Here is a 14,427-nt window from a genome sequence, read left to right on the forward strand (position 1 = left end):
GTGAGAAGTATTTTACCATTGATTGGTCAATAATGAGGTATTTATAGGTTTCTATGTGTACCTCAAATGATGGCTTGGAAATCATGGTTACCATATTCGCTATGAATACGCCTTACCGATTCGCGATTCGCTTATAGAAAATGTGTGATATGTATTTTCAGTAATCAATTTGATAGAATTCGCTTTTAACGATTCGTGATTCGTAGGGTATCAAGCGAATCTGTAACCATGTTTGCAAGCGTGTTTACTTGTATGACCCCGTATTGGCTAGTGGGTCAAGTCGGTTGAGCATGCCCCATCAATAATATTAATAATAAATAATAAATGTTATTAACAACAACAACAACAACAACAACAACAACAACAACAACAACAACAACAACAACAACAACAACAACAACAACAACAACAACAACAACAACAACAACAACAACAACAACAACAACAACAACAACAACAACAACAACAACAACAACAACAACAACAACAAACAACAACAACAACAACAACAACAACAACAACAACAACAACAACAACAACAACAACAACAACAACAACAACAACAACAACAACAACAACAACAACAACAACAACAACAACAACAACAACAACAACAACAACAACAACAACAACAACAACAACAACAACAACAACAACAACAACAACAACAACAACAACAACAACAACAACAACAACAACAACAACAACAACAACAACAACAACAACAACAACAACATCAACAACAACAACAACAACAACAACAACAACAACAACATTAACATTAATAACATTATTATTCATAACAACAACAACAACAACAACAACAACAACAACAACAACAACAACAACAACAACAACAACAACAACAACAACAACAACAACAACAACAACAACATTATTATTCATTTTAATAATAATATTCATAATAATAGTAATAGTAATTATAATAAATAAATTATTAATAACATTATTATTAACAATATTATTAAATATAATAATAATAATAAAGAATAATAATATTAAAAAAATAGTATTATTGATAACAAAATTAATAATAACTATTAAATTTAAGATGAGTAAAGCTGAAATGAGCTGAACTTAATGGAGTCGAATCGAATCGAATCGAATGGAGCCGAGTTGAGTGAATCGAATCGAATGGAGCTGAAAACTGAATGAAGTGAATCGAATCGAATCGAGTGAATCGAATCGAATAGAGCTGAGTTGAACTGAAATGGGCTGAAAATAAGCCAGAAAGAACAGGGCCTTATTACTACTACTATTCTCAGTTCTCTCATTATTCTTCATCCCCTAACCCCTCCCTTATTTAACCTAAATCCCTTCTCAAACACCCTCCCTTATCCCGCCGCCTAAACACCCTCCCTTATCTCACGCCTGAATGCTTCCCCCCGACGGTCGACCTAGCTCATAACTATCTCCGACGATCGACGAATCGAAGGTAACTTTTTAATTTGTAAAATGTCTTGTTAATTTCTGGTGGTGTAATAATTAATCTATAATTGTTCTTTAACTACTAATAAGAGAATATATATGTTTTTTACATCATCAGTTTCTCTTAATGGATGATTATTGATAATTATTGTTTATAAATAAATTGATTGTTGTAAAATGTCTTGTTAATTTCAACGATCGACGAATAAGTGTCGGGGTATATACGGGGATGAATAAGTGCCGGGATAAAATGCCTCTTACATTTCGTGTTTGCTAAATGCAAACCTAATTTATTGTTTTGAGCTACTCCGTATTCGTTATTGTACTTTCACTTATGTATGTGTCAATTAGTTTGGTGTTCTTGTTTTTGAGAATTTCCGAGCTCCGGTTCAAAGGATAGTTCCCACTTAACACGTTCTCGTTTATTTCCCTATTATTATCAGTTTTGTTGTTATTTTGTGTATCTTTTTTGACATTAGGATGTTGATGATATTGCTAAGGAAGACATGAAGGAAGATGTTGATCAAGAAGTTTCAAGTGTTCACTAAATCGTAGAACTTTGAGCTTAATTGTTTTCTCTAAGTTGTACTCTTATCTCTTTTGTTGACAAAGCTACAGAGTATTTCATGAATTAAGATAGGCCACTGGCCACTGATTCATGTTATACTGCCAATTGCCTCAATTTAAGTTTATTTTTTATTTTTGAATATTTTATACATGGGACCCGTAGGTTACCCGGATCCGTAGGGTCCGGATCTGGATCTGACAATTTTGGACCCTACGGATCTGGGTCGGATCTGGATCCCGCTTTCGCATTGCGGATCTGGATCTGGATCCTATTGGACCCTATCCAGATCCGGCCCGTTGCCATCCCTACTCATTCCTCATTGTATATTTATTGAGTGATCAATAAAATTCCTAGTGCGACTATAGTGAGGACGTAGCCAAGTTGGTGAACGTCATAAATATTGTGTCCTTATTATTTTTCCGATTCTTATTATATTTATTATTGTGTGAGTGGCTCATACCAAAAATCCCTACAGCATCAACATACGATTAAAGCAAGTTTGTACTTTTTGTGCAAATTGGTATTGGTACAACACACTATTTGGACGTATAACATAAAATCAGTGAATTACTTGATTAATTGGAGTATTTATGATTCATTTTTGTAGTTCTTAGAGCAATTGTATTAGATTTAGAGAAAAAGTTAATAGAAGAGTTATTTGATTAGGGTTAAATAAAAAGGGTATTAGGTGGAAAAATAATGAAAAATTGTATGTGAAAAAGTAAATCCGTATGTTAAAAAGTAATACCATTCCCTTTTGCTATGAACGACAACTCGGCATTCAACAATTCACCTCCAAATTCTCCAGCCTCACAGCTACGAGTCTTATTCATGATCGACAATCTTATTCCACTGCATGAATCCTCGCCCATAGATATTCATCTTAAAGTTGTATGTTTTGAACTTAAAACACTCAATTATAAAACCGTCGTCCATTAAACTAAAAATCTCACTTTACAAACAAAACAAAACTCTCAAAATGTTAAGTTATCAAATTAAAGTTATGGGAAATTAGTCTAAAAGTCTTGTTTTAAAAATACTCCGTAAAGAAAAAGGAGAAGGATTATAAACTATATTAACTTAAAAAAAAAAACATATGAACTTATCAAATTAAATTTGTCGGCTTTGAAGTTAAAACTTTCACTTATCAAACTAAATATGCTCGCCTGCAAGGGTGGAGTCTAGTGGTTAAAACTTGGGTGAAATTTCCAGGAGTCCCAGGTTCAAGCCTCCCCAAGAGCAAAATCTTGTGGAGCATTCTTGGCCTGAGTCCATGCCTAATAGACTTCGAGCCTGTCACCCTCGGGTGGTTTACCTGGTATACGTGGTTTGCAGGCTATCACGTACACCCGCGGGTTTACCCAGTGCGCACCAAAAGGTAGCGGCTGCGGGTTCCCTCGTTACCAAAAAAAAAAAAAAAAAAACTAAATATGCTTCTTTACAAAACCTCTGGTGAATGGGAGAAAATTAAAGGCTTAGTTTTCAATTTATAATTCAGAGTTATCAACTTACAAACATAGAAATGCAAGTTAAAACAATTAGTCGTCAAAAGTTTGGTTTATAAATTATCTGAAAAAGGCCGGCGTTTTAAATTAAAATCAAAACCTGCTATTTGCGATCGATCGACGTCATCGTGGCTGTCGATAGAGGAACGACGGATATAGAATTGGATAAATGCGAACACAATAAGCGAGGCGCACTGCTGCAGGAGTTGGTGTCCGACTTGCCGTTGAGGTGGTTGGGATGGAGATAGTGACGAACTGGCGATTGAGGAGATGGAGTAACATGCGTTGTGGCTTGTGGAGTAGTTGTGGGTGGGTCTTTAAAAGAAGAATTAGGAGGTTTCTATTTTATGTTTTAATTAATTCCATTTGCTAGGCTTATTTCTTCTATTTGACCCGTCCTATGTTATAAGACGGTCCTATAGGAAAATTACTGATTGTATAAAGTAGATGGTACGATAGAAATGTTAAACTTTTATTTTTATTTCATACTTCTTATTAATAATTTTTAATTTCCTAACTATTGCCACATCATCAAAATTTAACTTTTCATTAAAAGACGTTACATTTAGGGTACCATGGACACAAAAATGAAATCTGAAAGGTACCATGGGTAGATTCTTAAAAGCAGATAGGTATCAGGAAAATCTGACAAAATTAAGGTTACCATTGATGGGAAAACCGTAAAAACAATGGGTTGAGGGCCTTGAGGCCGTGATTCACTAGTTATAGTACACCGTACGATTTAAGACGACTGATTCAGTGGCTATTTGTTATGGACAAAACATCATCCGAAGTTCAGGGGTGAATATTGCTCCTGTTTATGCTATCCCAAACCAGTTGCCTTTACTGGTGGCTATCATCTTTCATGACATCAGCTTCCTCTAGGTTCCACCAACAATGACTCAAACTTTTAGTTACAGCCAACATACAATCTGCTCTTTTTATATTGTTTGTCGAGGAGCGGGCACGCAATAGAGATCAACTACTGCTTTAAACTTGATGATTACAAAGTAGCCGATATCTACAAGAAAAGTGAGTATAGAACTCAGGTGCTTATTCACATTACTCAACAATCAACAAATTATTTTCCATTAGCCCCTCGCCAATGGTAGGGAGTTCTGATGATAAATGCCACTCTCCATCCACCAAGAACTTAATCTCATACCTGTTCGTACAAACAAAACACGGAAAAGATGAGATGTCTGAATTCTAAATTGGGTAATGCTTGGATATTATAATAAAGCAGAATATAGGTTATTCAAAAACATCTGGCCCAAAAACATCTATGTTGCCTCCTTCAAAAAAAAAAAAAAAACATCTATGTTTCCAAGGGCAAAGTTGTGTATCCCCGTTAGTCCGTCACCCCGACCAGGCAACTATAGGCGAGATTCTTTTATACACTCGGAAATATTGTTCTAACTAAATTTTCCAGTTCAACCTACATTTTCCCCCATGCAACAAGGACACAATACACAAGTGTCAAAAATCAAATAAAAAAAAGGGATATTCTCACTTGTACCCCCCTCAACCTTTGACCGACCATAATTCCCAACTACGAGTTGAGACGATCAATTTGGAAAAAAAAAAAAAGTTTTATCGTATTCTGTACTTGTAGCCAAGAATTATTAACGGTCAAAGGTTTTTTTGTAAGAAAAGAGGGGTACACCTTAGAAAATGAAAAAGTTGAGGGGTACAAGTGAGAATATCCCAAAAAAAAAGCAAAAACTACAAATCTACAATGCATCGAAACCGAGTAATGAAATTGAGATTATACATCATTTTTTCCCCCAAGTAAGTAGGGTCTGAGGAATTAAATGAGTTAAAAGTAATATGAGGCCCTTTATTTCCTGGTCCCCGCTCCCAAGAACCTCTTAATAGACGGCTCTGACTACATCCATCAGCTATTTCCAAACATGAACTGGACAAACCAAGTTTATCACTACTCATCCGAGAGCGTCCAGCAACAGCAGAACCTTATCCCAAAAGGTTCAACAGGCGTAAATCGTCATTTGTAACCATCAATGATACGGGGTATTATCTAAACCCATCCATTTACATCTGCTTTCCTATTATGAATTCTTTCAAAACTGGGAATCATTTTCTTCTTATAGTAGGTATAGAAAAGGACAAAAAAGGTGGTCAGACCTTCCAGGTCGAAGCAATAGTGTTGCTGAGAATTTTGTAAAGGAGCCTGTGTACTCGGGAGACAGGTGCTCTCCCTGACTCCATCCATCAAAGCTTCCCATGACTTGAACACTCTGTACGAACATTAATAGGCATCAGAATTGTAGTGCATTTACCAAATGAATAATTTGAAAGACTATAAGACTAGTCCTTCAACCCAATGCCATCAATGAGCTGGAATCGGGGTAACAGAACTAATGCAGATAAGAATGTACTGCTCATACAGGCCACAATGTACAAGAAAGAACGAAGAGAATTAATGGATGAACAAGTCAAATAGCAATGTGACCCAATGCATAGGAAAAATTACTAAATGAAGTACAGGGAAAAGAATGATATGGTGAAAGAAATAAATTTTCATATTTGCGTAACGAAGTAGTTCTAAATTGCCCTACCATTAAATACATCATATACATCATTAATACTCATCATATACATCATTAATACTTCTTAGGAAAAGTGCACCCAGAAATGATACACTGGAAAAACCCTTTTGGTTGATTGATTCCCTCTTCAGTTTTCCAAAGGGGAAAAGTATTTCAACGTGAGGTTAATGTATCCAAGACAGAGTGCTAGTAGTTGGTTTCTTCCAACAGGTAGAAAGTGTATCGTACCTAAATCTAACCAAGGTTTGAGCGGTGAAGGAACTGGATCGGAAGAAAGAGGGATTGTAGTTGAAAGATATTGAATGAAAGTGAGATCTCATTCAAAGTAAAGATATCAACTATTATGTTTTGCCTCATTCAAAACTGTTTATGTTCACATGCCTGTAACTTGGGATTGTAGTTGACAGGTAATGACTTAGCTCCCAGAAGCAGCCTTGTTGCCGAGGCACTAACTACTAAAGTTATAAATGCTTGTTTAGATGTAAGTACTGCCGGTATGGCAGTATGTCAATAAAATATGGAGGAGTAAATGAAGCACTATAGCCAATTAAGCACATTAGTTATTATTTTCATAAAGCTGTCCCAAATTGTGAAAATTTAAGTCTATTATGTCTTGCCTCATCAGTCACCAGAGAAAGATGATCAAACAATTCACATGCATAGTCCTTACTAATCGGATCTAACCAATTGTGTGGTATGAAAAGTGAAAACAAAAATCACACGAACAAACAAAAATGCTGAAAGAAAATTCCTTAAGAACATCTGGGACAACAACCAAAAACACCTTTCTCCTTCTCCTCTCTAAAACCCTAGCCTCCATCCATCAAATGCCAGGCACCCATCGATAATAAACCGGTGGTAAGCCCCAAAATTGTTTCATCTTTCAATAAAAAAATTAGAAGAGAGAATTGTTAAAAGAGTACATTATTATACTTACTCAAATAATAACTAGGATGAGAAAATGGAACTCCGGTGAGAAATTGGCCAGAAAAATACAAAGGGTTTAATTTCACATTTTGGAAAAGGTGAGGGGGTCAATTACACCAATTGAAACTTCAGGGGTTAGATTTCAAAAGGGGTTTGTTTAATCACCACTTCGCCGGAATAAAAAACCTATAGGATGTTTGGATAAAACTTTTGTGTTCTTACCTCAGCCATGCCAACCCAGAATACATGCACCTCCTTGGACTGTGCAGCTTCCACGTCTTTTATCTGCCCTAGTATTTTTTCCCGAACAACTGAAAAGTGAAAGGTAATGGATGTGAGAGATGAATGAAATACAATGATAAAATAGAAGGTTAATTGAAGTTGAATCAAGAGTCATAGACAGTCAAATCAATCTCGAAGATGTGTGTATAATAAGGCCCACTTTTCTTGTCGGAACCAAAGTTACATATCCACCATCCCAAAGTAGTATGGGGTTTTGAGGAGCAACACATTGAAAGTTAAAACCCTCTCCCAATTAACTCTCAATTGGGTTTCTATGCTGAGGCGCCTCCACGATTAAGCTTCCTTTTAATATCTCCAAGGCTCGAGGGCTTCAAATAACAAGCGGTTTAACAATTACTTATTGAAAGCCATCTTACGTAAGTATGTGGTAATCCAATATGCCTCACCTCTCTTAAAACAACCACCATTATGAAATATGGATCTTGTCTCATGCGATGTCGTCTACGGAGTGAGTGATGATTGCATCCTGATTCCTAATTTGCTTGGCCAGTCACAAAAGAGTATTTCCAGATACATCTAAATCATACTTCATATTAACTCCTAAAACAGCTTACTTCTCTTCAGAACTAGGATACAAGTGAAACCGACAAGCGACCCGAAACTAGTGGTGAAGTTACAACATGATGTCACAGGACCATGAAAGATGACAATTTCAATGCATTCTGGGAGCACGTGCACAAACATAAAAACGAATTAGTCCGCATACCTTCTAATCGAGAATGTAAGTGAGTGTGTATGTACTTCCCGTTAATCTTCCGCGTACCTTGTGGAATGCCAGCTTTCAATATTTCATCAGCAAGAGGAACAAGAGCCTGCATATGACAAAATTCAAACGATAAAAAACAATAATAAAAGCAGTTAAACAACCATCCTTTTTTGCAGAATCAAGAGGTCACACTGTAGTATAGAGCAATTGACGGTGTGATACCTTACAAGAAAGCACCGGGGGATTACCTTAATTTCTTGTTCCAGTACAGCGAGTTCTTTCTTAAAAGTAACCATGGCATTCTCATTCGCTTGCAACTGTGAAGGACATAAAGAATAAGTTTGTCAAATAGGAGAGACTAAGTCTAACAGAATTTCGACGACTCAACGTAGCACCGGACCATCCTATAAACTTGGTGATACAGTCGACGCACGAGTAATTCCGTCAGCAGCACATAAACAATAGTTAAATAGGGTTTCAAAAGATGGACAACATCTCCATAAAAAGCTAGATTAACTAAAACACATCATCCTAAGAATATGAGAAGCCATAACTAATGCCAATTTATGCATTATATAGTCGAAAAAGGGTCTTTTGTTTAAAAAACGTTAATGAAAAAGAATATCTCTATATGTATTACAAAATATTGTTTGTTTGTAATAGCTATTAAAAACATTAGTATGTAAGAAAAGATAATGTCTTTAATAATGTGCTTCTATATAGTACTGAAGTAAAATTCATTATTGAAAACTTGAAATTCGGGTAAAAATAACTATCGTGTATGAACTGTATTGAGAGTGAAAATGGAGATTTGGAGGGATTTTGGGTGCAAAGAGGTGTCTATTGTCCGGAAACGTTGATACCATCATGTTGGGTCTATGTTGTGCCGTTGTCCATGGTCCATAATAATAGTACAATATTGTCTGCTTTGGACCAAACTCTCACAAGTTTACTCTTGGACTCTTTCCCAAAAGGCCTCATAATATTATATTTGGTGAACACTTATAAAGATGCTCTTCCATCTTTACACCACCGACGTGGACATGGGTTCGCACCCTACCAATCCTCGCCTCAAACCAAGGACCATCATTTTAACTCGAACCTCGACCTCTATGGAGAACTTGGAACTCCACACATTATGGAGCCCTAACCAACCAATTTCTAGGCAACCCCAAAATAAGTCTTGATAACCTCCGTTAACCGACACTCCATGCTACCAAGTCATGCCTACACCACATGTCACCGTTGGTCAAGTGAGTGCACTCACATTCTCTTGGTTCTGCATGTCCACGTGTCCCACTTATGCATATCGAACACATGCATATCGAACTCTTATGCCTATGCCTATATACCCTGGATCGGGTCCGCCACTTAATCAACAGTCCTAGAGCACAAAGGTCTCCGGCATCCAACCTAGAAAAGACCCAACATGGAAAAGACCCACTAGACCTGTGGCACCAAGTTGATAAGGGCTAGTACACAAACGGTCTATAGCGTTCCATAATACCTATGGTGCCTTTCATCCATTGGCTTGCTACACACTCCGCCTCGTGTACGCCACCTTTAAGTCTTGACTCCATGCATCACCGACGTACCATCCATGGACTCAAGATTTACACAAACAGCCTGCCACATCGAGCCCACGCGTCTGTGAGTCGGTGACCCTCTAATGCGCCACCACTTGTATGTCATGGGCCCTAGGCCCAAGCCTTGGGCTTGATACTACTTGTTGTGCGGAATCGTTGATACTAGCTTGTTGGGTCTCTACTGCGCCGGTGTACACAGTCCACAATAGTACGCTATTGTCCGCTTTGGGTCAAACCCTCACGGATTTACTCTTGGGCTCCTTCCCAAAAGGGTCTCGTTATATTATATTTGGTAGACACTTATAAAGATGCTCTTCCACTAATATTTGAAAACAATAAAACATGGAATTGAAGCGTCGTGAGTAGATCGAATCAAAAAATTAATATACAAGAGCTCAGAAACACAAAACTTTCATAAAAAATATCTTCAGTTTTTTTTATCATCATAGAAATATTAAAGCCAAGTATGTATGTGGTTCCCTAATGATTTTTTTGTTAGTATAGCCTGATAAAAGCAAGGTAATAATTGAATATCAATCTTCAAACAAATAGAATGATGTAACTTTGTAAATCTGCTAAGATTTTTTTTGGTCAAATTGAAAGTCAGTTACCTTCCTCAAAAAATGAGAGCACCGTTGATGAGTAGTTTGGAGTAAATAAGGGTTGGAGACTGAAGACGTAAGGATGATTTATAGATTCTTTTGATATAGGTTGGCAGTAGGGAAGGGGGAAAAGAGAAATGGGCAAAATATCTTCCATGCCATTTTAATAAACATATGCTTCCATAGTTTGAAAGATCCAGCCATATGCTTAAAATAACTCCCGTGCTAAACAGAAGGTCCAAGTCTCCAGGAATCAGCAAAACGGAGCGAAAAATGCAGAATATATTTTCAAACAAGTCAATCAACCCATAGTCTCTCAAAATGTAGAAGATTATCCTCGGGGAACATCAATCAATCCCAAGACTACTCTTAGGAGCAAAGAGGACAGGCTGTTTTAATAGCCAACCAAGAAAATAAGCAAGGAATATAATCCAATAATGATATCATATTACCGTTTTACAATCATGATCTATGAAAGCTGGAAATATAACTTGAAATCACACGGAAAGGATCAGTTGTAATAACAAGTAGCAATATAAAACTGATCAAACATGCATGCAGCATCAGGAAAATATAAATGCTGCGAATGTAACTGCTGTAAGAGTGTGGCACTAAGTAATAAGCCCTCAAAATCAGCAAGTTGTCAAAATTATTACTGAGGTTTTTAGAAGGCTTAGTAGTAGCAGCGGTAGCAGTAAGAAGTAGTAGAGTTTGTCACTTAGTCATAAGCATAGGGAAATAGCGATTGACGCCTCAAATGAATAAGTTTAAGTAGTAGTGGTAGTACAAACCTGTCGTTTCAGGAAGCGGTTTTGTTGATTGGATTCACTTAGCTTTTTCATAAGCTTTGACCTTTGTGAGTCCACAAGCAATGACTTTAACTGCAATGAACAAACATGACAATTTAACACAAACAATGATCGTCTCCTTCATATTTGTCAAATTCGTAAATCACAAACTTTATCAGTCGCTTATCAAGTCTAGTTCGCCTTGTTATGTACTCCCTCTGTCCCGGTCATTTGTGGTCCTTTTCCATTTTGGGGTGTCTCAGTCAATTGTTGTCCTTTCCATTTTAAGAATGAACTTAATGAGTAATCTGATCATTCACACTCAATTTGTTCCACTTGTCATTTAGTAATTGGTCCTCTCCTCTTTCTTTGGTCTTTGTGCCAAAATCAAAGGACAACAATTGACCGGGACGGAGGGAGTATTTTATAATACTATATTTTTTACTTATATAAGTCGTTATGATGACAGCTTAGCACAGATTTTCTGTTTTAATATTGTAACATATCAGCGCATTCCTGCTACCCTGAATATTAGACTTGACTTCACCATATTGCTTAAATCTTCAAACTTTCACTCCCACTGACCAGAGAAACCAACACCATCCTTTGCCTTTTTTTGTTTACTAGTATACATGCAGGACTCATAATTTACCTCCCCACTGCTAAGAGAATTAGAAGCTCTATCATCTTCAGGATCGTTTGAACTGTTTAATTCATCCTGGTCTAGAGATCCTGATGAAGACTGCTCCTCCAAACTAACTGGAATCGAGTAAGTCCGACAAAGCCGACGGCGGTGTGAAGAATTCGCTGTCAAAATCAGATTCAAAGATAAGCTGTTGTGACCAGTTCTCACGGTCCTTGTTGCCAAATTACAATGCACATGGCAAAGAACATTCCAATTTGATTTCACTGAACCCCAAGAAAGGCACAACATCTGCTCATCTGGGTAACACCTGTTTTTAATGTGTAATGAGAGTGTCAGAATCTTCCACAACATGAAAAAGGAAGTATTAACTAATAAAGTGTCACAAAACTCAAACATATTGTATTGCAGCTCATTTAATTTTCGTTTATCTTATAATGGTTTTTTATGTGAGAACTCAAAGTTCAGATCCAAACATGAAATAGAAATATTATGGTGTATGGATCGGACTTTTCCTAGATACCACATAAGATAAGTGTGTGCCACAGCACAAGAAGAAGAAAGTCAACTTCATAAGCTGAGAGGAGGTTCCATCGGAAAATCAATAGGGAATGGAGTAACAACTCTATGCGTTGTAAAGTGATATGGAAAAGACATGTAAGTCACACACACATGGAAAAGACCAAATCATGACACACACATGGAAAAGACCAAATCATGACACAAAGGTCCGCTCTCCCCTAGTTAGCTACAGAAGTAAGTCATGCATTTACAAAAGGATCACCCAAAGACACACTTAAAAGTTAAAACATGTACTAAAGAATGTCGAGACCATCCTCAAATAAGAAAAGTCAACAAATAAAAAAAGATTAAGGGTGTGTTTGGATTGAGGGGTTTGGAGTGAAAAGAAAGGGAGGGAAAGTAGAAGATTTAAAATCCCTTGTTTGGATAACAAATGAGGGTGGAGGGAAATGGAAGGGGAGAGATTTAGAGGGATCCAATTTCTCTCCCCCAAGCCTAGTCAAAATCTCTCCACAATAGGCAAGATTTGGAGGAAAATTGTATCCAAACAACCACATTCCATTACCCTCCCCTTCCCTTCTCTCCCTTTCCCTTCCCTCCTTCTCCCTCCCCTCCCTTTTCCTCCACTTTTGCTATCCAAACACACCCTAAATGATAAAGATTAACAGTTAGGACATGAAATTTCTTCTTTCTATACTCCAAATCCAACTCTTCCCTGACTGAGAAGCCTACTCTTTAATACTGAGCTAACCGAAAAGACCTCTACTCTAGGGTGTGTTTGGATAGCAAAAATGGAGGGAAAGGAAGGGGAGGGGGAAGGAGGGAAGGGAAAGGGAGAGAAGGGAAGGGGAGGGGGAATGGAGTGTGAGTGTTTGGATACAATTTCCCTCCAAATTTTGCCTATTGTGGAGAGATTTTGATTAGTCTTGGAAGAGGGAAATTGGATCCCTCCAAATCTCTCCTCCTCCATTTCCCTCCACCCTCATTTGCTTTCCAAATGAGGGATTTTAAATCCCCTACTCCCCCTCCCTTTCTTTTCCCTCCGAATCCCTCAATCCAAACACACCCTAAGTCTTTAATACAGAACAACCTCCCCATAAGAAATGTATGAGATGTAACCTCATTGTATTCAAAGGGAAATGAAATATTACAGAAACTTCTTTGAAAATTTTCATCTTCAATTTACACTCCCAGATACTCCCTCCTATTCATGTCAGACACATTTACCTCTCTTATAATCAACAAACTCAATCTTACCAAATCTCACTCCTGTCAGTCACATTTACTTACTATTGTTGGACGCCGTACCCTCTTACAGTGGCCTACGCATTTATCGCGTAACTTTCCTCTTACAGACTTGTTATCGAATTTGATTTATCAACACGTGATAGTATACGAGTAATAGACAAGCAAACAACTGATATAGTGGCTGGCTAAAATTTTGATTAGGAGAAATACTAATGTTGTCAAACTTCCACATATGTAATGTAGGTGTCTTCCAATTAAGGAATTTTTACTTTGTGACTAATATAGCACTCCACCTCAAATACTATGCTCTTTCAGAGTTAAACGGAAATCTTACCAAGCTTGTGAATTGTCATGAATTTTGTCCAAATAATAAGTAAATGAAATTATCGCTACATTGGCACAACAAATCCCTCCAAATCCTCGAAACCAAACAAGCTCTAAGGCCCTATTTGGATACCAAAATAGGAGGGAAAGATGATTTTGCCACCAAATCTTTCGTTTGTAGGAGGGGAGATAATTTTGTAGGGATCGGATTTCCCAACCAACCAAATCCCTAGGCCTCCATTTTGCTAACCAAACAAAGGATTTCTTCCTAATCCCCCAAAGTACAACAATTGGACACATCCTCATTACATTACCCTCGTACCGGAGTAAGAATTCCCCAGCCACTTTGTTCAGTACACAAAGTCATGAAGACAAGCTTAAACATACAGTAATAATATATAGATAAAAGCGTAAAATTACCTCAAGAAACCAATAGCGTTGCACCCCATAGGCTCCCTCGATGCAGACAGTGAAATAGAATTAAATTAACAGAGGAAGAGGGATATGGAGTGTCGTGGAAAATGGAGAGAGGAGTAAAGTAACGGTGTGAGATTGAAACTAGAAAATGTGAATTGAAGGCTGAGTCAGGGTATGTGACTGTGTCGTCACTCGTGTGGTGTTGCTCAAGTCGTCGTCATCTTCAAAATGCACCAATATTGCTGAACTTCTAAGTTGTGATATAAACT

General features: G+C 37.3%; 1 protein-coding gene across 1 annotated transcript; it reads right to left on the reverse strand.

Annotated features, from left to right (window-relative positions):
* Positions 1-4,413: 4,413 nt before the first annotated feature.
* Positions 4,414-14,427, reverse strand: LOC141639756 (protein PTST, chloroplastic). Its single transcript, XM_074448804.1, has 8 exons — positions 14,162-14,427; positions 11,657-11,957; positions 11,008-11,097; positions 8,277-8,345; positions 8,029-8,134; positions 7,242-7,330; positions 5,668-5,780; positions 4,414-4,687 (listed from the first exon to the last, which is right to left on the reverse strand). The coding sequence occupies exons 1-8, from the start codon at positions 14,188-14,190 to the stop codon at positions 4,585-4,587; spliced, it is 900 nt and encodes a 299-aa protein (XP_074304905.1). The 5' UTR covers positions 14,191-14,427; the 3' UTR covers positions 4,414-4,584.

This window comes from Silene latifolia, unplaced genomic scaffold (assembly GCF_048544455.1).
Source record: "Silene latifolia isolate original U9 population unplaced genomic scaffold, ASM4854445v1 scaffold_57, whole genome shotgun sequence".
NCBI classification, from domain to species: Eukaryota; Viridiplantae; Streptophyta; class Magnoliopsida; order Caryophyllales; family Caryophyllaceae; genus Silene; species Silene latifolia.

Excerpts from the sequence above, each read along its gene's own strand:
- LOC141639756 (XM_074448804.1), bottom strand. The coding sequence starts at position 14,190 with ATGGGGTGCAACGCTATTGGTTTCTTGAG. Across the intron at positions 11,098-11,656 it reads ATTCTCTTAGCAGTGGGGAG|TTAAAGTCATTGCTTGTGGA; the intron begins GTAAATTATGAG and ends TGTTCATTGCAG. Across the intron at positions 5,781-7,241 it reads TCTGGGTTGGCATGGCTGAG|AGTGTTCAAGTCATGGGAAG; the intron begins GTAAGAACACAA and ends ATGTTCGTACAG.